At 42.8% G+C, this 26,514-nt stretch overlaps 1 protein-coding gene across 3 annotated transcripts in view; it reads right to left on the bottom strand.

The window, feature by feature from the left end:
- Window positions 1-3,014: 3,014 nt before the first annotated feature.
- The window catches only part of DMXL1 (Dmx like 1), a 153,342-nt gene continuing 129,842 nt past the window's right edge, over window positions 3,015-26,514 (bottom strand). For all 3 annotated transcript variants that reach the window (XM_029056093.2, XM_029056092.2, XM_039910825.1), the window contains 8 exons: window positions 25,414-25,555; window positions 21,501-21,561; window positions 19,722-19,849; window positions 14,361-14,453; window positions 13,269-13,360; window positions 9,121-9,173; window positions 7,034-7,251; window positions 3,015-5,077 (listed from right to left, as the gene is read on the bottom strand). In XM_029056093.2, coding sequence (XP_028911926.1) covers window positions 4,853-5,077; window positions 7,034-7,251; window positions 9,121-9,173; window positions 13,269-13,360; window positions 14,361-14,453; window positions 19,722-19,849; window positions 21,501-21,561; window positions 25,414-25,555 — 1,012 coding nt within the window. In that variant the 3' untranslated portion in view covers window positions 3,015-4,852. The remainder of the gene's footprint in view (window positions 5,078-7,033; window positions 7,252-9,120; window positions 9,174-13,268; window positions 13,361-14,360; window positions 14,454-19,721; window positions 19,850-21,500; window positions 21,562-25,413; window positions 25,556-26,514) is intronic.

The following is a 26,514-nucleotide window of genomic DNA, read 5'->3' as shown; positions in this document are numbered from 1 at the left end:
GACTCCCGGCTCTGCCACTTGTCAGCTGTGTGACTGTGGGCAGGTCACTTCACTTCTCTGTGCCTCAGTTACCTCATCTGTAAAATGGGGATTAACTGTGAGCCTCACGTGGGATGGCCTGATTACCCTGTATCTCCCCCAGCGCTTAGAACAGTGCTCTGCACATAGTAAGCGCTTCACATTATTATTACTGTTACAAGCCAATCGGTTTGGACACACACGTGAGACTCAATGTCTCGATCCCCATTTTACAGATGAGGTTAACTGAAGCGCGGAGAAGTGAAGCGACTCGCCCAAGGTCACACAGCAAACAAGCAGCAGAGCCAGGATGAGAGTTGAGAATCCCCAACCTTCCGACTCCCGGGCCCGTGCTCTACCCGCTGTGCCACGCCGCTTCTCTTCTATACCACTTGGCTGAAAACTGGGTCCTCCTTCCCGCCTCGCTCACCCCAGGTACCTGACAAGATCTGAGATGTTCAAATTAGGAGGTAAGAGCTGACTTAATACTGGGACTTTTTAACCTAGATTAAGTTTCTGAGGCCTGTCCCCTCTTAAAATCCCTACCCTCAAAACGAAACGAAAAGCTGGCACCGATGACCGTCTGTTATGATCATTGTGACTGCACAGAGTAAGCACTTAATAAATACGGTTGAATAAATGATTGAATTTGCATAGTCAGCTCAGCACCAGTGGGTGATAAGCCTGAAGAAAATTGAGGTGATGAACCAGAACAGACCTTAATCGCAACCCGAGATGATCAGAAAAGCAAACCTGAATGCTGCCCCAATTCTGCACTGAAAACCAAAGAATTATAAAATAGAACATAAAAGACCTGCACATCCCCTGGGTTGTGACAATGTGGCATCACTTCAGATCAAACTGAAGGTCCAAAAGCTGTTTAGGTCCATGCGACCTCAGGACTTATCTATTTACAAAAAGGGCACATCCTTGAAAAGCCTTATGTACTCGGAAAGTTCATAAAAACATATTTTGCCCTGGTTTTAACGGTAAACATTAGGCTACAGGCAAATTCTAATCTCCCTACGGAAATGACAGTAAAACAATGCCAATACAGACACTCCTGCTAGCTAGAAAGTATGTTCTGGAGTGAGATTGGGGTAGACAGTGATGGAAGAATGGGAGAGCACAGCTATCACAATGCAGATGTGAACTGGTTAGAAGATGCAGCTCTGCCCTAAATGGACTTTCAAGCAAGTGGATGGGATCTTAGGCAACCTCTGTCATCAGCTCATTAGCACTGCAAGGGAAACCAATTGCAGCTATTTCAAATTCATTGCTTACTAGAAACTGACCTTGAGTCGTTGCAAGTTGGTTTCTTGTGAGGCTAATGACCGACCGTGGACGTCAAAGAAACGCCCGAGAAACTGGTGAACTACACTAAATTCTTCACTTCAAGTTGTGTCTTCCACGATCTTCTGTGATTTCACTTGGGGTGACAGAAGCCACGTTCGATTTCGATTGCTTTTGAACCATCTTCCCTCAGTCCCTTTTCCCCATTGAAACAAATACTAATACAACAGGGAAGGTTTGGTAACACGGGGGTTTGGCCGGAACGCGACTACTGTGTTGAAGGAGAAAGGTCTGTATACCGAGGCCTGAGATGAGACTCAAAGAAATCACTTCCGTACAGAGTACACACAGCTCTACCTACGGCAAAGCGTGCATGAGGCTGAATGATCAACGTGGATAACCTGTTGTGTAGTAAACCGACCCAAAGGACTCGCATACGTTCTCCCTCTGGCACGAAAGCTTTCAATTGTCTTTTGTTGGTAAATCTGGCTTTAGTGAGGCACCTCAAAACATAAATAAAATAAGGGAACGCTTTAATGTATCGGCTTAATGAAGCAGCGTGGCTTAGTGGCAGGAGCACCGGCTTGGGAGTCAGAGGTCGTGGGTTCTAATCCCGGCTCTGCCACTTGTCTGCTGTGACCTTGGGCAAGTCACTTCACTTCTCTGTGCCTCAGTTACCTCATCTGTAAAATGGGGATGAAGACTGTGAGCCCCATGTGGGACAACCTGATCACCTTGGATCTACCCCAGTGCTTAGAACAGTGCTTGGCACAAAGTAAGTGCTTAACAAATACCAAAATTATTATTAATATTATCATCAACATCACTGTAATGAAAAGTACTTATTTGGGCATCCCTAACCACGAGAACAGGTGTCAAGGAAAACGACCATAGCACTCTTCCTCTAAATAGCCGGCTGCCTCTGGTGGAGTTGGATAACTAGGCTGTACGAGGCTGAAGAGCAAATGCATTACTTACAGCAAACAGACCAGGCCGGTGTGCTGTCATCAAGAAATGGGCGCTGCTGGAGCAGAAACTACAGGTGGATACTGAGACTGAGAGGCTAAAACAAGAACAGCGCGTCCAACACCAAAGCAGCCAGTCAGGCAAAAGTTTTAGGGTACACAGCAGGATATGACCTCTGCGTCAACTTTTTCCAAATATTCCCGCACCATGGATAAGCTATACCATCAGTGGCATATCATCTTCAAATATGGATTTGTACTCATAGGTATACAAATATGTCTATGAATTATATGTAATTTCTGGGCAAAAGTATACTCGGCCAAAATACTGGCTTCGAGATGAGAGAAATAAAGGTGAACATTTTGCTATTTGTGGTCCTTTCCGATTCAGTATTTTTTTCTGAATCATCTGTTTCTTGAAGGAAATGGCCCCCAGGGAAGATTTTTAGATTATGGGACTCTCTGGCATAACTGATCATTCCAGATATGCCAGCTATAACTTACGGACACTCCAAACATCATTATGGATATCCTGGCGACTCTCATTGGTAAACTGAAGAGGTAACAAAATATGGAGACTCGTGCATGTGGGTAAAAAGGAACTCAATCATCCCTAGATACAGCACAGAAAAATGCCAAAATTCTCCAACGCATTAAAGGAAGGACTGAAAAGGGCGAAAAGCGTGGTTTCGGCTGAAGCGGTATCGATATTATTTAAAACAACGGTATACTAACAAGAAACATCTCTGCGTGATTGTTTATTTTAAAATACTATGACTCTGGGGTAAATACATAAGGGTTGAACATTATGTAACGGTTATTAGAAACCCCAATTAAAGCACACAATGCTTCCCAGACATATTGCTTTTCTCTTAGTAAAAGTATGCTGAAAGCCTTTGAAATCTTGATGTTGGGCAAGTAGAATATTGATCAAGAATAACTCTAATTTAGTTAGGTCTAATAGCTAAATTGGTACTCTGCAATGCTGTCTCAGATTTATCTATGGCAAAATATTTACATATATGGTTATTGCACAATTAAGTTCAGGGAACTACATCCATTAAAAATCCTCCACTATAGTGTTTGCACTGCAACTGGCTCAACACATTGAAAATGTAGTACAATTTACAAAATCTCTAGCCACATACTTTTAAGATAAAAGTATCCTGAGAATATTACAAAACTCATTTTACCAGCCCTTCAATTTATTTGCTTTATTTGTCCCGCTAATCTCCAGGATGACATCTGTCAAACTTATATGGTACAAAAATGCTTCGCATTTCAGGTCTTCCATAACACACCTTTAAGCAAAACAATTACAGATTACGCAACAAATCCTTCAGCTATCAGTCTCATTGGTAAAAATCAAGTGGTTTTTCTCAAGCTTTCTACAACTTTCAAGTGAGAAAAGATACAGCCCAAAGTAGTTACAGAAATAATAGAAGCACACTAAAAAAGGTACAGGCTTTGTACATTTGTTAGATTTTGGTCAAAACATGTAAATTGTGAAATTGTTCATTTTGGCCAAAAAAAAAAAAGTCCCAAAGATCTCTTTTGCATTCGTCTATTTACGGTAGACCTAAGAGCAGTGTCCTTCACATGCTATTACATTGGGTCTGTTTTGGAAGGAAACTTTGCATGAGGAAAAAAGAAAACAAAAAACAATCAAGAGACGCACAGGTAAAATTCCTATTTGTGTCCATTTTGATAGGTGCTTAAATAAATAACCTTTTAACCAAACTAAAATCCTATCCTATCATCTACTTCTATATAATTTTCCATACTTTCTAAGGCTAACATTTCTTCTTTGAAACCTTTACATTCAAACATGTTTTTGGAGGGAGGTTTCTTGCAATATTTGGTGAGGGGTTTCAAGTTTAAAAATGTAGGCATTTTTGTTCTAAGTACAAAAAACTTCGCCATCCTGGTGGCAGTACATCTTATCACAGCACAAGACACACATTAAATTTCTCTTGGGAACATGATGAAGACTAAGCTCAGGTGAATTGTGCAGTTACTAAACCTGGGCTCTAGTGGAGGGGAGCAGGGCCGACAATTGAATTCAGAAGTCTTCTCTAACTTGTTCCCTTAACCCACCATTCACCTCTCACCAATTGGAAAGAGGGCAATTGGGATATACTTTCATTTGGCCCCAAAAGGATTTGGTTATAGCCTTCAAAGTGAACAAGCCTTCAGGTTGAGTTAAGTGGTTCACGAAGGAATCTCAGGTAACGATGCCTATGAAAGGTTTTTTGTTTGCTTTTTTTTAAAAAAAAGGAAAGGCAGGGAGGGGGAAGAAACACTTTAACACCATCATACCTGAATTATAAATATATATATTACAGACTTACATATCCTTCCTACTTTAGGCAATATAATCAAATTCTGAACAACCTTGTTTTCATTAAGGCATCGATGCATCCCTGGCAAAGCTCCATACAATAAATATGAACACGAGAAAGCAACAGCTATTTTTGGTCACCGACTCTAAAGCCATCATCGAACATCATATCTACTAGGGCCATGTCCATGAAATCAGGTATTTAAGAAGTTTTTACATACTGGGGCCAAAAATGTTAGAGCATAAATTTGACATCTTTCTTCAACACTTCGTTTAAGGGGCTGAATCGATCGGGCAAAATTCTCATCTTCACCGTACCGTCGGCTCCACAGGAGAAAATGTGATTGGCCGGTCCAGTCTCGATCTGCATTACTCCGGTTCCGATGTTTCGGAAGATCGACTGTCGAGCGTGTTCGTTGATAAAAGTGTGGAGAAGATTAAAGGTGGATAAGCTCCAAATCTGAAAAACCACCAACACACACACACACACACAATTAGGACAACTGATAGAGAAGCGGCGTGGCCTAGTGGAGAGAACACGTCCTGGGAGTCAGAAGGATGTGGGTTCCAATTCCGGCTCCTCCACGTGTCTGCTGCTTGACCTTGGGCTAGTCACTTCACTTCCCTGCACCTCAGTCCCCTAACTGTAAAACAGGGCTTAGGACTGTGAGCCCTCTGTGGGACAGGGACCGTGTCCAACTTGATTAACTTCTATCTACCCTACCGCTTAGAACAGTGCCTGGCACATAGTAAAGCACTTACCAAACGCCATGAAAAAACAATAGGCTGGGACTGGAGGTGATTAAAATACTTAACTACCTGCAGCTATGGCCACTTCCGCAGCTGACATCTGAAGAACCACAACATTTACAGGCAGAGTTGGGGTCTGTTTTTCTCGGTCCTTCATTTTTTTGCTTACCCGAGACATCAGACAATACCCCAGTTGCCAAATGTCCCCTCTCACCTTCTGCAACTAGGTTTTACTACATGTTGGTGAATTCTGGAGGTGTAAAACTGGGAAGCACCCCATGCTCTCCGAATTTTCCCAGGTGAAAGGAAGAACTTGGGAAGATGGCAGAGAAGACTTTCCATTGTGAATGTGAAAAATCTAAATTGATGAGCACAATCTGCTGAAAAGCAGCATGGCCTGGTGGAAAGAGCATGGGCCTGGGAGTCAGGGGACCTGGGTTCTGATCCCGGCTTTGCCAATTGCCTCCTGGGTCACCTTGGGTAGGTCACTTAATTTCCTGTGCCTTGGTTTCCTCATCTGTTCAAGAGGGATTCAATACCTGTTCTACTCAAGACTGTGTGCCCCATGTAGGACAGGGACTGTGACCAACCTGATTATCTTGGATCTACCCCAGCGCTTCGAACGGTGCTAGGCACATGGTATGCACTTACTGAGTACCAGAAGAAAAGAAAAAGTGAGACCGTATGTCACTGGCATGTAATACACATTGCAGATTGGGGCAAAACTGCTGAGATCAGATACTGATATGGAAAATATTTAGGCTCTACAGGTAATTCAAACAAAAGTGTTTTATTGAACACCTAAGTGAAGAGCTATACTAGCTGTGTGGAAGAATGCAACAGAATTAGTAGACATGATTCCTGTCTTGAAGGCCCTTACAATCTAGCAGAGCAAATAATAGGGTATAAAGATACACACACACCCCATCCCCCCGCCCTACCCCCCACCATACTAGTGTCCAGGTGGCATAGAAGAGCTGCACTGGCAGGAAGGGGAGGGAATATATGGTGAAGGAGGTTAGAAATTAATCTTCCTCCTGAAGGAAATGCGATTTCAGAAGGACTTTAGTTAGAAGGGGGTGGCAGGTGGGAATGAGAAGGAGACAGAGTGAGTAGGTTCTAAAGAGTGGATACTGAGGGAGAAAGCTGATGGAGTGCCTTAAAACCACTAGTTGAGAGCTTCTGGTTGCTGCGGAGAGGAATGAACAACTATTGGAGGTTTTTGATGACTCGAAGGGACAATTCATGAATTTCAGTCAATTTGCATCCATGTACATGGAATCACCTGCCAGGTTTATGCAGTATTCTGAATCTGGATATAGAAGATGTATGATATTCTAATTTTAAGTTGCTTTACAACTAGTGCAACAACCAAATTCAGTAATACTTGCAGCATTAGATGGATTGGTAAGCTAAGACCGACTCTTTGAAAATCAGATGCTCTAAATAAAATATCTTTCGATGATCACGATACCTGAGCACCCTAGGGCACTTTCATGCAGATGTGAAAGCTGCCACAAAATAAACAATATTCAATAAAATTATTTTTGAAATGTATACCTGCAGGCAGCTGCTTACACCTTATTAACTGTCCCAAGGGCTATTCAGAACATTAGGTTTAAAAGATCTTATTTTGCATTCAATCCGGCATCCGAATGTTGCCTACCTTTATGTTGCCTTCGGCAGATCCCGTGACAAAATAATCCTCAGTTGGGTCCACGGCAATGGCTTTAACTGGAGAATCATGGCTTTGGAAAAACTGTCTTTGCTGCCTTTGGTGCAGATCAAACATGCACGTAAAGCCTTTTCTGCCTCCTGAGAGTAAGAGCTGATGTTTCGGAGCATACGCCAGCACGGTAGCTCCATTATCATGGCAGGTAAAAGCTGAAATTCAATGAGAAGGAAACATGAGGCAACGCTCCATCAGTTTTACCTCTTGTCTTTAAAAAAAAAATAAAATAAAATATGTGGCTATCAGCTGACCACCAAGTCCGGTTTGCAGAGAGCCATCTTTGGACACCTGCCGCTGCTTACGATTGGGGTGGGGGGGTGGGGAGACAGTCACACATATTTGCTCAAGTCCCAAATGCCTTCTCATGTTACAGCTGGGGAAGAGAGGGTGCAAAGGGGGTGGTGGCGGTGGCGGTTGAGTGGGGCACCAGTGCTTGAGATCTAGGAAGGACAGGGGTGGAGGCAGAGGAGACTCCCCCTACCCCGTCCCCACAAATTCCACAGCTGCCCAATGTTGGTCGGGACCAGGTGGAAGAGAGAGTTACGGCTGGAATTGCCAGTCTTTTTAATAATTATGGTATTTGTTAAACTCTAACTATGTGCCAAGCACTGGTTTAAGCGCTGGGGTAGATACAAAATAATCAGGCTGTCCCACTTGGGGCTCACAATATTAATTCCCATTTGACAGATGAGGTAACTGAGGCCCAGAGAATGAAGTGAATTGCCCAAGGTCGCACAGCAGAGAAGTGGTGGAGCTGGGATTAGAGCCCACGTTCTCTGATTCCCAAGCCTGTGCTCTTGCCACTAGGCCAAGCTGCTTCTCTTTTAAGCAGAAACCCTTTCCCCGATCTCCTCCTCCAACCCCAGACTGGTGGCATTCCACACCCACCCAGGTATGGTCTTGCAGGTTTGTAATTTCAAGATAGAAAGGAATGAGGGGGGAATAGGAGGAGAAAACTGGATGAATGTTTCACGCAGGGATAGAAAGGTTCTGTCTCCCATCTATGCCCAGCTTCTGGTGTATGTCAGAAACACTTAAGCAGGGGGCTGGGGTTCCAAGCCCAGCTCCGCCACTTGCTTGCTGCGTGGCCTTGGGCAAGTCACTCGACTTGTTTGGGCTTCAGTTTAATCCCTCGGTACAAATGGGGATTAAATCCTACTTTCTCCTACTCAGATTGTGAGCCCCATGTGGGACAGAGAATGTGTCCAACCTGATGATCCTGTATCTATTCCAGCGCTTAGTACAGTGCTAGGTACATACTAAGGACTTAAGTACCTGAAGGAAAAAAAAGTGAACACATTACTGGTGTGTAAAATGATCACCCTGTGGCTTGTGTCTGGGACCAAAGTCTGTCTTACGCTAGATATCTTACACTTATAGACTTATAGGACCATGGTCAGATCCTGAAGTCTGTTTAAATAATTCCTAGTTCAAGATATCTCTCGACCAGATGGAAGATGAACATAAAGGTGCCATTCTAGACTTTGCCACTAAATTCTCTAGTTTGGCGTCTGGCCCCTAACAGTGCCAAATACTTGAAAATGCACAAAAAATACTCAAATCGATTAGTACACCAAATGCTGAGCATGGGAAAAGAAAATTTCCTTATCTTTGAGGATATCCATTTATTTCATGGGGGTATTTTAACTTGCATATGGACGTATTAATTAAATTTTGCATTTCAAACACAACGGTTCCTTTCTTTTACGATAATACATGGGCTGATGCTTCTTAATTGGCTGTTCTTTAAGTATTAGGTTAAGGTCATTCGGAGTGATGGTGTTAATTGCAGCTCTCTCATTACATTCCCATTCTTTGGTAAAGAAATGAATTCCAAGTTTCATCAAGCCTGAGTTAAAATATATCCCAAAGTGAAGCACACACACAGTCACTGATGATAAGAAGAAATTTAGACAAAAAATTTAACTCTTCAACTGAAGACATTTTACACAGCAAATTTCCCAAGGATAATGCAATGTTTATCTTGTTAACTTCAAGATTTATGCATTTTTTTTCCTTACCATGTACTAAACTATCAGCTGGTGCCACAAGAGTATCCCATAAACATATGTTCCTGGAAAAAAGGGAAAATTTGAATTTTATCAATGAAGTTTTTCTTCCAAAGCTCAACAAGTCACCAATACAGTGTAAGTAGCCCATTATCTACATAACCAACAGTTCTGTTCTCTACAACGTTTCACAACTGATAGCAAGATTGACAGATTTATATGTAATTAGTAAACCCAGAGTTATTCCCTGGTAGTAAATTACTCCCTCTGGGAGACGTGTCAGCTCTTTCGCACTCTTTAGTGCCTTGTTGTCCTCTGGAAGGTTTATAAAATTATACATTCATATAAGAACAGCGTTATGAAAAGAGTTGCAAATTCCTAAGAAGTTCTTGGTCAAATGGTCACCAACTTAATGTATTATTAAATAGAACAAAATTAAATTGGTGATGAGAACAATCAATCGATGGTATTTACTGAGCGCTTACTATGTGCAGAGCACCATACTAAGCGCTTGGGAGCGAACAATACAGCAGAACAGAGCTTCAGAGCTCAGAACAGTGCTTTGCACATAGTAAGCTCTTAACAAATACCATAAAAAAAATAGCAGACACATTCCCTGCCCAAAACTCGCTGACAGTCTAGAGGGGGAGACAGACATTAATACGAATAAATAATTTATAGTATATAACTTAAAAGATATGTACATAAGTGGTGTGGGGTTGGGGGCGAGGCAAATAGCACATGTCCAAAGGTCTCAGATTCAAGTGCAGGGATGACGCACTGCAATGTTTTTCTTGAAGAAATATTCTGAGTGTGCTTTCAAAGGACAATGGTCCAAGGTTACTGTGAGAGGAAGGAAGGGAGATTTGGGTAAGATAAAGCCACCCACAGAGACGTAGGCTCCAGCAGGAGTGCTAACTCCTTGAAGAGCAGAGAGTGGCCATCTTCGTCATGAGATTAGCGTTGTGGGGGGTCAAGCTAGTGGCTCTGCCCATAGAGCTTTATGAAAGAGCGGGTAAACCCTGCCCCTGGGAGCAGAACAAGGGCTAGAAGCGGAGCTGAGATATTGGCCTCAGTTTTCTTCCCTCGTTGACACGGCTCAGCTCCGCAACTGGGCATCAGAACTCAGGAGGCCTAACTCTTGCCACGCTGAGCTCGGGGGTCAAGCCAGAAACGTCTCTGTCACCCTCTGTCCTGGAAGGGAGTTCTTGGCACCAGACATGCCATGAGCAAGAGGTGGGCGGCAGGAGAGATGATAACTAGGAATATGAGTAGTTTACTAATCAATCGATGGTATTTGAGTGCTTATTATGTGCACGGCACTCTTCTAACTGCTTGGAAGAGTACGGTATGATTATCAAACATGAGTCTGATAGAATCGTGCTTGCTAGCTGGGGTGCAGTGAGAGAGGGGAGAGGGGAGTAAGGAGGAGAGAACTGATTGAGGGCCTTAAAGCCAATGTTCAGGAGTTTCTGCTTGGTTCGGAGATGAAGGGGCAATGGAGGCTTTTGAGGAGAGGAGAATGACCTGGTTTCCCTTCTTCCCCCCTTTCCGCTTTCCTCTTCCCTTCTGGCCCTGCCCCTGTCCCACCTAATGTGGTCAGATTTCCTGTCTCTTTAGTCCTGCCACTGGCCCAGCCAGGTAGCCTGGGAGGGGGCAAGTTCAGGGCTCCTCTTGCCCCAGTCCCAAAGCCTGTCACCTGCCCCTGCCCTGACCGCCATCTCCAACTGTTCAATTTCCAATGGCTACTTTCCCACTGCTTTCAAATGTGCTAACATCTCCCTTATCCTAAAAAAAAACAACAAAACCCTCCAAAACAATCCTCCCTTGACCCCACAGCTCCCTCCAGTTATCGCTCCACCTCCCTCCTACCATTCCTCTCCAAATTCCTTGCCGTTGCCTCCACTTCTATAATTCTCTCCTTGACCCTCTCCCAATCTGGCTTCCACCTTCAACAGGGAGACAAGAACAGAGCTGCTGACAGTAGGGGGCTCAACCAATTATCGCTCTCCACCCACTTCCCTATTGTAGGCATTTGTCCTCTGGGCCCCACAAAACATTGGCTGGGGGTTCGTCCAGAATGCAAGTTTGATGGAGAAGCAGCGTGGCTCAGTGGAAAGAGCCTGGGCTTTGGAGTCAGAGGTCATGGGTTCGAATCCCGGCTCTGCCCCTTGTCAGCTGTGTGACTGTGGGCAAGTCACTTCACTTCTCTGGGCCTCAGTTCCCTCATCTGTAAAATGGGGATTAAGACTGTGAGCCCCACGTGGGACAACCTGATGACCCTGTGTCTACCCCAGCGCTTAGAACAGTGCTCTGCACATAGTAAGCGCTTAACAAATACCAACATTATTATTATTATAAAGCTGGCCTACACTTTATATATGATGCTGCTAGGCTCAAAGTTCACAGACTGTCTGAAAGAAATCCAAAATCCTGACAGCTACTGAGAGAGAAGGGCTGTTGCCAGGCACTGGAGAACTGAACTGATTCATTCCACAGTAATGAATTAAAACAAGTTGGCTCATTAAATAAAAAACTAAAAATAATCCCCTCCGCTACCGCCCTACTTGAGGACTTACTGTATACAGAGCACTGTATTCAGCACTTGGAAGAGTACAATATAGGTTGTTCGACACAATCCCCTCCCACATACAACTTATAGTCTAGAGGAGGAAAAACACCTAGTTCTTGAAAGGGAGGGCATTTGTCTTGGAAACTCTCTTATACTTTGACAAAATCATAAATATTCCACAGTTACTGGGGCTCTTCATATGCATAGCTAGTTGTTCCTGGAAGGAGGGAGGATGAAGGAGAAGGCAGCAAGAACACCAAACCATCTTTCTTCAGACTCATCCCTAAGAAAGATGGTTAGGGAAAGATGGGGTTTATGACTCTATCCCAAGCACATTTCAAGAATAAAGCTTGAGGAATAGAGCTTTATTATTTTAGATACTGACACCTTCCGATTTCACAAATTAATTAATTCACATTTCTCCCCATAGGGCAGACTCGCTACTATCAAGACCGGATGGCCAACTTTTTCTTTTGAGTGTGGGGACAAACCTAGAGGTGAAGCTCTGCGGATCCAAGGCTTTGAAGAGGCGGGGAGAAGGGAACAGAAGAGGAGGGAGGAGGACAGAAAGAGAGGAGGAGGATGAAGAAGCCAAAGGTATGGTATTAAAGGAGGAGAGCTGCCGCCTCCTCCTCGGCTACCACTTTTAGGTCCTCATCGGGCGTGAACGGGGGCCAGGTGTGAGAGGATCCTCTCACTTCTGCTCCAAAGCCACTGCTCTCGGGCCAGGATTTGACAGCCAACGGCTGCTGGCGCCACGGAAACAATCCTGCTCCGTTAATAGAGAGTTCAGTCCAACGGTGGCAGCTTCCCCATAGCTAGAATCCCCGATCCTGTCCTCGATACGCCTGGGGGAGCAGGGTGGGAAGTGGGACATCTAGCCCCCCAATTGCCCTCACACCCCGGTGCCCTATGAAGGCCAGAAACATGGCATCATTTGCTTCCTGTAGGCAGGGGGAGGGAGGTGGAGCTGCCATCTTGGTTCCACAGAGTCCTTTCTTGGCTTCGAAGGGCTCCTTTCTTGGCTAAGGCTGCCCACCCTGCCCAAAACCCTGCGGGGGTGAAGCCATTACCATTGCCAACTCCATGAGAATAGTTACCCGCTTCACCCGTGAAGTGGGCACCAACAATTGAGAAAAAGATACAAAAGGTCTTATACCTGATGGGGGCGGGGAAATAAACCAATAAAATGCAATACGTATTCCTCAGTTTCTATAGTAGGTACAATGCCTCGCCTTCAATTGGTACATGCAAATCTTATCGGAAAAACACTCATCAGTTAATAAAAATGATGAGACCAATGCCCCACTTCTTTTTCCAGTAGACACGACAATGCATTTTCCCAACAGCCCTCTGGCCTCATCCTCTATTTTCTCCAACAACCGGATAGCATCAGAAAACCGTGGTGGTGCAACAGACAAATCACAGCCGACTGGAGAGCCCATTATGTATGGCCGTCAGAACAGAGGAGAGAGGAAAAATGTGCCCTCTGCAATTAACCCCATCTCCCCCTACGCAGGGAGAAGCACTGGGCTCATCAAAAACTTTTCATACATTTACACTTAAAAAAAGGAATACAAACGCTTACTTGTTATCAGTAGACAGACCAGCTGTGGCTATCAAAGAAGAGGAGCTGATGAAAACAAAATCATTTGCTGTTTTGCTATGACACTGCCATGTCTGGAAAATTACAGATCACACAGAGTGAGAAGAGAACTGATGAAATTTCATATAAAATCAACTCTCAGTGATTACGGTGCTGATTATTTAGTTTGGGGTTAGTTTGCTACCTGTCTTTCGGCTACTTCACTACTTATAAGGGCCTTCAACGGAGGGTGGGATATGGAAATTTAAAACAGCTGAAATTCACAACCTCTAGCTTAGCTCTCTGTTTATAGTACTAAAAAAAATTCACTTGGGGAGACAGGTTGAAATCATTTGTTAAAATGTAACTGGAAACTAATCCAGTAAATCCTTGTGCCCCTGTCTCAACACTAAGGGTAACAAAGAGTTGGCTGTGAGTATTATGAAACAATTTTTATGACAAATTTAATAAAAGGTATGATAAGACACTATCAAGCAAAGTTACTGCTTATTTTCAGCCACTAGAAAAGCTTTAAAATGTTTTTTTTTTCCCACCCTTTAAGAACACTGATTTTTGATATTGGTGTCTACTAAAATGTGCTAAATTATTCTTTATTATTGTTAGTCGCAATAATAATTGTGGCATTTGTTAAGCGCTTACTATGTGCCAAGCGTTATGCTAAGTGCTGGGGCAAATACAAGATCATTGGGTCCCACATGGGGCCCACAGGAGGGGCACAGGTACTGAATCTCCATTTTGCAGATGAGGGAACTGAGGACCAGAGAAGTGAAGTGACTGGCTCGAGGTCACACAGCAGGTAAGTGGTGGAGCCGGGGTAAGAACCCAGGTCCTCTGACTCTCAGCCCCGTGCTCTTTCCACTAGGCCATGCTGCTTCTGCACAAGTAGAGAGTTAATTTTGCTTTGAAAGCTGGACTGGATACTGTTACACAGATTAAAAAATCCCATCCTATGATGCAAATTTTCATCCAGTATAGAAGATAGAAATATACCCTTCTAAGATATTTCAATTTCAAAAGCCAATAGACCTTCATAATATTGGATGCTCTTAGAAAGTTTCCCCCAAAATAGCTTACCAGGTATGGTTTAGGTATGCTTCCTGTAACTGGACAACACTTCCAGTTGGTCTGATACAGACTTATGTATCCATCAGCGTCAACAATTCCAAACTTAGGAGAGAAAAATATTAGAGAAAGGATTTAAAACTCATAATACACAATCAGGCAATCTGTTCGTCTTTTAAGGCGCAATTTAGTACATTAATGTGCTACACTTTTACAAGGAAACAGATGTTTACTGATCTGTTTCCCAAGATTTTTTAAGAAAAATAACCAAATGGCAACTCTCATCTCTGACAAGTGGGACAGCATAGGACAGCCAGATTTCAGCTCCTATCCAACCTCACCTGTTTTCTGCTCCCGCAGAAAGGCAGAATTTGGGCCACTCAAATGTGCGACAATTTATCCTATTCCTCACCGAAGACCCTTCTGGGCAATCTTCATAAAGCAACAAAATAAGGAACATCTGGCAACCCTGGGAAAGCAGTTCCTGATGACAGTTATTTCTATAGTAAATCTTGAATTCTAGCTCAATTCTGAAAAGTCCACAAAAACTCCTTGATTTACGAAAAGTATCCAAGGCTGAGAAGGTGTCCACCTGGCCACTGCAAAAGTCTCATCATTTGTACAATTCAATCAGCCCATAAATTCAAGTGTTGGGACTGAGGTTGGAGTGAAATAAATAGATTAGAACTGAGGGAGAGAGCTCAGAATTAAGGCAAAAGGGGAGCAAGTATAAAGACCCTCTCAATTGAACACTGGTGGGAGAAACTGGCATTTCCAACAGACTATAACTATCTAGGGTAAGCAGGGACTCAGTCCAGGAAATTGGGAACAAAATGATACAAATCTCTGACAAGCAAGGTTGCTAAATACTTTGGATTAGCAAAAGATGTAGTTCCTAGGATAACAGTTCCAAACATAGAGCATAAACACACGTTATAGGAAGTACAGCTGAAAACTTTAGATACCAAGTTGGGGGCACCAAATCCTGTCACTACAATCAGCCCTTTCGCTCTCCAACCAAACTGCTATTACACCGATCCAGGCCCTAATCCTATCCCGCTTTGTCTACTGCGTCAACCTCCTCACTGACCTACCGACCTCCTGTCTCTTCCCCACTTCGGTCCTTACTTCACTCTGACTGGATCGTTTTTCTAAAAGAAACATTTAGTCTGTGTCTCCCCACTCCTCAAGAACCTCCAGTGTTGGTCCATCCATCTCTATGTTAAACAGAAACTCCTCACCACCAGCTTCAAAGCCCTCCATCAGCAATACCCCTCTCTACCTTCCCTTGTTGATTTCTTACTACAACCCAATCCACAAACTTTGCTCCTGTAATGCCAGCCTACTCGCTGAACCTCGATCTCATCTATCTTGGCGCTGATGCTTTGGCCTGGAATTCCCTCCCGCTTTGTGTACGACAGTCTACTACACTCCCCACCTTCAAAGCCTTATTAAGATCACATCTCCAAAAAGCCTTCCCCAACGAAACCCTCTTTTCCCCTATTTTCTCTCCCTTCTGCGTCTCTCTTTAAGCACTTGATATCCACCTAAGCCTTGGCCCCATACCACTTATGTATACATTCGTAATTTATATTAATGTCTGTCTTTCCCTCTAGACTGTAAGCGCCATGTGGGCAGGGAACATATCTACTCTCAACAGGAGATTAAGGGGAAGTGCTTGGCAAACAGTAAGCGCTCAATAGATACCACTGATTGGTTGGTGGCATTGACAAGTAGCAATCCTATGTACTGGTCAATCCTAAATATATGGTCAATCCTTTCAACGAAAGAGTTTTTGTTTTGTTTTGTTTTCCCCATTGCATCATGAGAACGCGAGTCACTCTCTTGGGCTCTGACAATTTATTAGTAGGGGTCCTGCCTGTGAGAATTCAATCAATGGTATTTATTGAGCACGTACTGTGGGCAGAGCTTTGTTCTTTATCTCCTCAACTCCCTAGCTAGTGGAAAGGAGTGGAAGGATGGAGACTTTCAGGGAAAAGGGGCTCTTGACCTGCTAAACTTTCCTTAGGAAGCCTCGAACTAGTCAGTCATTCATATTTACTGAGTGCTTACTGTGTGCAGAGCACTGTACTAAGCACTTGGGAGAGTACAATATAACAAACACATTCCCTACCCACAACAAGCTTACAGTCTAGAAGGGGAGAGACGCATTAATATGAATAAATAAAATTACAGATATGTACGCAAGTGCTGTGGGGCTGGGAGGGGGGATGAATAAAGGCAGCAAGTCAGGATGATGCAGAAGGGAATGGAAGAAAAGGAAATGAGGCCTTAGGGAAAGCCTCTTGGAGGAGATGTGCCTTCAATAAGGTTTTGAAAGGGGAGAGAGTAATTGTAGGATATGAAGCGGGAGGGCATTCCAGGCCAGAGGCAGGATGTGGGTGAGAGGTCGGCGACGAGATTGACAAGATCAAGGTAAGGTGAGAAGGTTGGCATTAGAGGAGCGAAGTGTGCGGGCTGGGTTGTATTAGGAGAGGAGAGAGGTGAGGTAGGAGGGGGCAAGGTGATTGAGTGCTTTAAAGTCGATGGTACGGAGTTTCTGTTCAATGCGGTGGTGGATGGGCAACCAATGGAGGTTCTTGAGGAGTGGGGAAACATGGCCAGAACATTTTTGTAGAAAAGTGATACGGGCAGCAGAGTGAAGTATGGAGTGGAGTGGGAAGAGACAGGAGGCTGGGAGGTAAGCGGAGGCTGATGCAGTAATCAAGGCAGGAAAGACTAAGTGCTTGGATTAACGTGGTAGCAGTTTGGTTGGCGAGGGAAGGGCAGATTTTAGTGATGTTGTGAAGGTCGAACTGGCAGGATGGATTAGCGATGGATTGAATACGTAGGCTGAATGCGAGAAAAGAGCCAAGGATAATGCCAAGATTACAGGCTTGTGAGACAGGAAGGATAGTGGTGCTGTTTACAGTGCTGGCAAAGTCAGGGGAAGGACAGGGTTCGGGTGGGAAGATAAGGACTTCTGTTTTGGACAAGTTAAGTTTGAGGTGTCGGCGGGACATTCAAGTAGAGATGTCTTGAAGGCCGGAGGAAATGCGAAACTGCAGAGAGGGAGAGAGAGAGAGAGATGGGCTGGAGATGTTAACTTGGGAATCATCCACACAGCGGTGGCAGCTAAAGCCATGGGAGCGAATGAGTTCTCCAAGGGAGTGGGTGTAGATGGAGATTAGAATTAGAATTAGAATTGTTGCCGATTTGTACATTCCAAGTGCTTAGTACAGTGGTCTGCACATAGTAAGCGCTCAATAAATACTATTGAATAAATACTATTGAATGAATTAGAAGGGACCCAGAACTGAGCCTAGAGGGCCACCACTTGGCTCGCTGATGCCATCCCCTCCTAGTTCTCCTCCTCATTCTCTGATTACTCCTTCTCTGCCTTCTATGCCCTAACCGTGGAAGTCCCCTTCTAGACCGTAAGCCTGGTGTGGGCAGGGATTCTCTCTTTATGGCTGAATTTTGCTTTCCAAGCACTTAGTACAGTGCTCTGCACCCAATAAGTGCTCAAAAAATACCATAGAATGAATGAAGTCCCTCACGGCTCAGTTCAAGGTTCCCTTCGATTCTCCATTCTCTCCCATGGTTTCAACTACCACCGCTATTCAGATGACACCCAAGGACCTGGCCCTCGTGCAGTCAGTTGTTAGAATGAAACTGAACTCACCGCTCAGACTACGCTATTAATCTTTAAGGACAAGCATCAAAATCAACAGTGTACCCCTGTTCAAGTCAAATTTAGGAAAAGACTAGGTATTTTTATATCTACAGAAGCAACAGGGGGAAGTTCTAATGCAGCATCTTTTAATGCAAGGTGTGTGTGTGTGTGTGTGTGTGTGTGTTTTGAAGGAGGGTATGCATTTTATAGAATGTAAGCTCTTTGAGGGCAGGTATTGTATTGTATTGTATTGAATCCCCGCTCTGCCACTTGTCAGCTGTATGACTGTGGGCAAGTCACTTAACTTCTCTGTGCCTCAGTTACCTCATCTGTAAAATGGCGATTAAGACTGTGAGCCTCATGTGGGACAACCTGATTACCCTGTATCTACCCCAGCGATTAGAACAGTGCTCTGCACATAGTAAGCGCTTAACAAATACCAACATTATTATAATGGTATTTGTTAAGAGCTTACTATGTATCAAGTACTTTAAAAATGCCATTATTATTATTATTACTAACTGCTGGGGTGGATACAAGCAAACTGGGTTGGACATAATCTCTGTCCCACTTGGGGCTCAGAATCGTAATCCCCATTTTACAGATGATGTAACTGAGGCACAGAGAAGTGAATCGACTTGTCCCAGGTCACACAGCAGACAAGTGGCAGAGCCGGGATTAGAACCTGTTACCTTCTGACACCCAGGCCAGTGCTCTAGTCACTAAGCCATGCTGCTTCTCTACCTTCTACAGTGTTTGGTGCAATGCACAGCACCACACCCAGTGGGAGTTCAATACGTACTATCAACGTACTATTTGCCAATCACTGTACTGAGTGCTTGGGAGAGGTACAATACCATGGAGTTGACAGACACATTCCTTGCCCATAATGAGCTTAGAGTCTACTACTACTAAGACGCAGCATGACGTAGTGCATAGAGCACGGGCTGGGGAGTCAGAAGGTCATGGGTTCTAATAGAGACAATCCCTACCCAATCCCGAGCTCAAAATCTAGAATTGGGGAGAGAGACAACTCAGCTTGGATTCCCCACCTTGACCGTGTCTTTTTGACCCAACGGTCCAGGCAAGTGCAGGGATATGGAAGAAAAATGTAGGAAAACGGCAGATGGGCCAGTAGAGATCAGTACTGTTCTGTTTTATTTCCACCCCTCATCCCCCCATGTCCAGCCTCTGGTCTTCCTCTTTGGGCTCCTTATCCATCTGTGAGCATTCAGGCCCTTCAAGAAGAAAATGGTGGGGCATGAGGTGGGGGTAGGGTGTAAGAAGAGAGGAAAAAAAAGAGCAGGATTCTTGACGTTCACCTGTCGCTCCAGTTTCTTCCTCTGTTTTACTGGGGAGAACAGTCAGAAGGCTCCCTAGCCACTGGTGCCTTTCTAGCACCCAACAGGGAAGCTCACTCGCTCAATTTGCTGATGAGGTAGGACAGTTTACTGGCTTTAGTCTTGGCTGAAGTGCTAGGGGAATTGGTGCTTATGCCAGGGGCAACCCCAAAACTGTCTAGCTGTGGGTGTCACTAGAAAAGTAACCAATATGGTCAAATGTTTCTCCCCAGCCAGACATACAATTATCAAACTATATCCCAAATGAATAAGAAGTATTTTAAGCAGAAAAGTACCAGGTACAATAGGCTCCTGAAAAACTAGTGGGCTCAGCAAATTTACAGTTCTTTAGCCTACCTTATTTCCCTGATAGTTAAATCTCATTCTCGTCACCCTCGAATTACCACCAGATCGGAAACAAGTTATTTGTTGGGAATGTCCCCACTCAAACATCCTCACACTTCCATCTTGAGCTCCAGTCAGATCTAGAGTAGAAAGACACAGATGTTTTACTCCTTTATTCACATATTTAAAAAAAAATCAAGACAAATTTTAGAAAGGAAAGATGATTCTAAAGAGGCATGAGTTATGTGAAATGGTTTCATCAGTTTCTGCTGATGTGGGATTTGCCTGAAGTTTTACATTAATTATAATTCAAAGAGTTACATTTAAACACTCCTTGAATGTGTTGAGATTCCTAGAAATGTCCTTTTCTTAAAAAAATGCTAGTGCATTCTTAGAAAAATGCCAGGGAGCTCCATGTGGGAGAGTGACTGTGTCCCACCTGATTATCTTATATCTAACCCAGCACTCAGTACAGTGCTTGGCTACATAGTAAGCACTTAAATATCATCCTCCTCCTCCTCCTAATAATTAATAATTTTATTGAGAAATTTGGGGAATTATTTTAGGTGTTAGTAACATTTTAAATAATTACAAAGGACTAAAGTTTCTTTGTATAGCAAAATGAAACACTCTAATCAACATTTTTCTGCATTTAAAAACACAAATAATATCTTAAATTCATAACAGTGCTCTTAATCTCCTAGTGCTTTTTCTTGTAGTTGATTGCATTCAGTCCTCCAATAATCCGGTGAGGAAGGGAGCAGCAGATGTTACTACCCACCTTTTACAGAAGTGGAAATTAAGGTACAAAGTTTCAAGTGATTTGTCCATGTTTACTTCAATGTCAGTAATTGACGGATTGAGGTCCCTATCTTGTGTGAGCACAGGTTTATATGTAAGCATATACATAAACACATTCTACCATTCATTTTAAATGAGTTTGTCCTAATGAAGCATTAAAGCAAGCTGCAATTTATGAAGGCAACCCTGAAGTTGTGGCTGACCAACATTTCTGTTGGTCAAGTAAAAAGAAAGCTGATTTTAAATAACATTTCTGGTATATTTATTTGGGTAATGGTGTGTCAGGAAAAAACGTGTACCAAACAGTTCATTTTTTGTGTTTATTTTCAGAGCAGAATCAAGGTGGGTTTTTTTCGTTCTTGTGACATTGTTGGACAGAGTTAAATCTTAAAATATGAATAAACTTGGGATGTGACAATTGCCCTTAAGTTTCTAAAATTTCCTTTCATTGCTTTTAGCTGCTTCAAAAACTATTCCTTAATGTTCCTGATGGCAGCTTCAGTCATATCTAAACATACCTAAGAATATTAACTAAAAATTATACCGTTTTCAAAATTATGAAGTTGTTGCTCTTCATAATAATTTCATCATTAGCGCTAAAACCCCCCTGGGAAATATGAATATAAATCAGTGATACTGAATATAAGCAAGATGGTCCAAATCAAGTTTTGATTGGACTTAATCACTGGTTGCCACAAGATCATTTAAGTTACACATTGCCCAGGATCTTCAGAGGTTTTTCATATTAAACTATTACTAATATAATATTGCTAATACAATATTAAAAACCTCATTATTTTGATTTGACAGAGTACATAAGTTCTTAAAAACTAAATTCCTTCTCTATATTTACTTCTTTGATCCTAATTTTTGAGTATTTCTAACATAAAATGAATTATTTCCAAAAAATGTAAAATCCAATTTGGCATCTTAAACTACTCCACTTTCAAAGGCTAGATCTTTAAGATATCACTAGTACAATCAACTTACAGTAAGGAAGTGTCGGGTGAGAAGCCATTCTTCTGACGTTATTAATAGCTTTCTTAATCATCTGTAAAGCAAACAAGGATTTTTCAAGTTTGGTAAACATATTAGAAACTCTGACGACTGGACTGAATTTGGATAATGGTGGGTAATGCATTGTTTCTTCTCATGTGACTCCTACTGACAATTGAAGTAACCCTTCAGTACCAGGAAAATGTTCAACAGAGTACAAATTTTACAATTATGACTGTTTAAACCATTTGCTTCACTAAGGAGCTAGGCACAAATTCTCCTCAAGACTTCAGTCTTACCTCCTTCCTCGTCAATTCTTTTCTGATTCCAGTAAATTTATTGGTAAACCCCTGAATATTGTAAGATAAGAAAGACAGGCAGAAACATGTAAAAAAAGTAGACATTTTTTTTTTCAATTGGAAGGGTATCAGTCTGGAATTGCTTGTTTCCTAATCATAACCTGGATAGCTTAAATGACCCATCATCTGTGACAGAAAAAGCGAGTGATGGGAAATTCAATATAAGCTATTCATAGAATGTGCCTAGTACCTTTATTGCCCATTGCTCTATTGTAGCAGAGAAGAGAGCAAATCAGCCATGCAGGTAATGGGGAAAAAAAAAACCCACCAAAAATACCAACCAAACAAAAAAACACCCACCGCCCTCCAATTGTTTCCATCCCTTGACTAAACAGAGCATGAACATCCAGAAGGCACAGGTGGGCTAAGAGAAGTCACATGACACGAGAGCCCCCATATTCCGACATCTCGCTCCCCTTACATTTGTCAATAAATTGATGTGATTAAGAAAAGAATTTGCATCCCTTCCAACTAGAGTAAATGGAAAATTCTCCCGAGTTACCAGCCTGAGCAGCTTAATGTGTCTTAGGTAAATTTACTCTAGGGTGATTTAACAAAACTGATCATTTGAAAAAAAGGCAGCCGGTTTCAGTCCAATTGTTTTATAAAAGCTAATTTTTTTCATGATTAATAAGGAATCATTTCATGAAAAATATTTCCAGGGCAAACACACAAACACAAAAGGCTACAGAATAGTCTGCAAACATGAGTAAGGAAATACGAAAATGATGAAGAAAAGAAAGAATCCAAAGCTTCTATGTGATTTTGGACAGTAATACAGGTTCCACTTTGAATGCTCTGGAAATAAGTGATGAAGACTAAAAGTAAACACATACCCAAATTCACTTTTGTCAATAGCAGCATCGCTTTTATTATTTCTTACCCCATTAAGCCCCTTCATTACTTAAAATAGAGGTTAGTTTTAAAGTAAAATGATTTATTCAATACTTTATATATTCCTGCCATTAAAAAAAAAAATTTGAATGATTGAGTGATTCCATTAAGCTGTATAATAAATTAATTCAGGTGGGAGACATTTTTTTTTTTTTTTTTAGCAGTGGTACAACTTCCTCATTTAGAATTCTGCATTTGTGGATCACCACCCATAATAATTAATGACACATAATTTTTGTTGGTATAAAAATATTTGAAATGCCCAGTAGTTTTAGTTACTTTATGAAACAATTTGATATGAATACATGAAGTATTAATTGAACTTTGAGTAGAACTACTTTTTTTTTTTTAGACTTCTAGACCTCAATTCCTAAATATTAATACAGAAAACCCTGGCCTACCTGAATATTAGAGCCAATTTAAGCATGTACCAAGAAAAACACCTTAGTATGGGAGAAACCCCCCCGCTCCAGTAAATTAACACCCTCTCTTTATCACTCATATGCACAAATGTACTTTTCAATTACATGCATGTGTAATTATTAGTTTAATTTTTATGGATGGTACTAAAGAGGCTTTCTGTACAATTCCTTGTTCAACAGTTTTGTTGGCTGCTTTTCACTGAAAGTTCTCGGGTTGAGTGCTGTCTGGACTTTAAAACCTGATCCTGCTGGTATGAATCCCAAGTGTTCTGGGCACCCTGATGCTCAGTCTGATGACTACCCTGATTATCTGGCCTCTGAGTTCATTCATCAGTGTGATCAACTACGTGCCTTTCAAGTCAATACTGGCAGTTTGGTTTTTATCTGTTGCATCTGTCTAATAATGGTATCCTAGTTCCCATTTTCATTGCTGAAAAGTGTTCCTGTTTCCAGAAGATCAGTTTCCCTTCCATGCTCTAGACTGTCAACTCATTGTGGGCAGGGACCGTTACGAACTCTGTTCTACTGTACTCTCTCAAGTACTTAGTACAGTGCTCTGCACACAGTAAGCGCTCAATAAATACCACTGACTGACCACCATCTGGTCCACGGAGATTCTGCTATATGGCCAACACTCTGCCTCCTAGGCACCTCTGGCTTCTAAGGTTAATATATACTGTCTTGGTATTTTTCCACCATTCCTATATGTCTACATGGAATCTTCATACTCTAGCCAGGGAATCCTCACATATAGACATGTTGTTCCTTGAAGTACATTTCTCTAAGGATTTGGAATACTGTGTGTGATTTGCTGTCGACGACATTAATGGCAGAGTTCGAATAACCATTCAGCCATAGATGCTCTCTAAGACCTCACAGTCGCTGGATTTGGTGATTATCATTCATCAGGCTCAATGATCGATAAGGCCACGGATAATCTGGGAAGCAAATGAAATTGAAAAAAACCCCAACATTTTTGATCCGCATAGCCAGGTGGTAACAGCACGGAATCCACAGAGGATGTGGATTCTCTGCCGACTGCCTACTTGTGACCTTGGGACATTCACTTTACATCTCTGGGCTTCGGTTTCCTCATCTATTCTATGGGGATTAAATACCGGTTCTCCCTTCTGCTTACTGTGAACCCCATGTGGGACAGGGACTATGACCAATCTGATTAACTTGTATCTACCCCAGCACTTAGAACAGGGCTTGATAAAGTGTAAGTGCTTAACAAATACCATACTAGTACTACTAATGATAATGAAAACAGAAAAGCTGCTAGCCGAAGGGTCTAAGAGGCCTCTCGAACAGCAGGAAATCAAAATGCCTATCCCACCAGGCAATGCCGAGCCACGTGATTCCCATTCAACCTCAAGGCATCACTGAGCTACAAAGTTCATCTAGTAAGTAATGGCTGACCATTAGGTCTGTCAGTAATGTTAGGCATTGGGGTCCACTGAACATTATCTAAGAACACCTGTGAGATACATGTTGTCTTTCACAGTCAAAAAAGACCCCAACGTCAGAACGGACAAACCATTCAACCAGAAGTAAAGTGAGGGAGACAGCAGCACTGAACATAATGATAATGATGGTATTTTCAAGTGCTTACTATGTGCCAGGCAGTGTGCTAAGCACTGGGGTGGATACCAGCAAATTGGGTTGGACACATCCCTGTCCCAAGTGAGGCTCACAGTCTCAATCTCCGTTTTACAGATGAGGTAACTGAGGCACAGAGGAAGTGAAGTGACTTGCCCTAGGTCACACAGCAGACAGCGGCAGAGCTGGGAATAGAATCCACGACCTTCTGACTTCCAGGGCCGTGCCCTAGCCACTGTGCCATACAGCTTCTCTGTTCGGAGGTTGCATGGTGAAAACTGGGTTCAAAATGGAGCAAACATGTGGCTCACACCAAAAAAAAAAAATATACCCACGCACTCTCTCAAGACAGATGTTGCTGCTATTTTTTGGCCATTAAAAGGTGGCCATTATTCAGTTCATTTCCTAGTCAAGTTTCCAATCTGAAGTTATCCATGAAGAATGCTAGCCACTATTTGTACTTTTCGGATAATCATTTACAATGTTGACTTTTGTAACTGACCGGGCGTTCGCTTATTTACCTAATATGAATTTATAACCTCGTATGATTCTGGCCTATAAACTAGACACTCTCCTCACGACCTCCCTTCACCTGCCTCCAATATTTAAGGGGAAAAAAAAAGCACTTACCACAGACGCCCCTCTGCCAGTCTGTGTACTTCCAAGCCAGGGCATGTTGATCGGCGTGCCAGGATTACTAGGCGTGTAAGGTGTGGTACCTTGAACAGGTGCTATATCTTCACGAGTGTGTATGACCAAGAAATCGTCAGCACTACAAATGTTCATTAGCCAAAAGAGGAAAGGAATTGTAAATTGACTCTTCTGTCGAGTTTTAATGCCTTTAGACTGGAAGTTTGTTGTGGGCAAGAAACGTGTCTACCGACTGTTATCGGGTACTATCCCAAATGCTTAGTACAGCGCTCTGTATACGGGAAATGCTCAATAAATACGACTGACTGATCGACTTCAGAGACCTATTTTCATTTATTTCAGGCACAGAGCTGTCTGAAATCTAAGGCAACCCCTTCACTCTCCATCTCCCGCTTCCTTATGTCAAAGGAGCACAGGGTGGCTAGAATCTCCCGTGCAACTGAGGAGATTATGGGGGTTTCTGAGTTGCACTCATTATTATTATTGGTGGTATTTGTTAAGCACTTACTATGTGCAAAGCACTGTTCTAAGCGCTGGGGGGATACAAGGTGATCAGGTTGCCCACGTGGGGCTCACAGTTTTCATCCCCATTTTACAGATGAGGGAACTAAGGCACTGAGAAGTGAAGTGACTTGCCCAAAGTCACACAGCTGGCAAGCGGCAGAGCCGGGATTAGAACCCATGACCTCTGACTCCCAAGCCCGGGCTCTTTCCACTGAGCCAGGCTGCTTTATACTATTCAGTGGTTCTAGTCTGCTTATAAAGGTTCTTTTTTATGGTATGTGTTAAGCGCTTACTATGTGCCAGACACTGTACTAAGCACTGGGGAAGATATAAGCTAATCAGGTTGGATACAGTTCATGTTTCACAGCGGGTTCACAGAATTAATCCCCATTTTACAGACGAGGTAACGAATTAATCCCCATTTTACAGACGAGGTAGCCGAGGCACAGAGACGTGCAGTGACTTACCCAAGGTTACAGAGCAGGTTAGTGGCAGAGCCAGGGTTAGAACCCAGATCCTTCTGACTCCCAAGCCCATGCTCTATCCACCAGGTCACAGGGCTTCTGATTCTGACAT

Source organism: Ornithorhynchus anatinus, chromosome X5, assembly GCF_004115215.2.
Source record: "Ornithorhynchus anatinus isolate Pmale09 chromosome X5, mOrnAna1.pri.v4, whole genome shotgun sequence".
NCBI classification, from domain to species: Eukaryota; Metazoa; Chordata; class Mammalia; order Monotremata; family Ornithorhynchidae; genus Ornithorhynchus; species Ornithorhynchus anatinus.
Note: the sequence above shows the minus strand (reverse complement) of the source record. Positions and strands in the feature narration are given on the sequence as shown.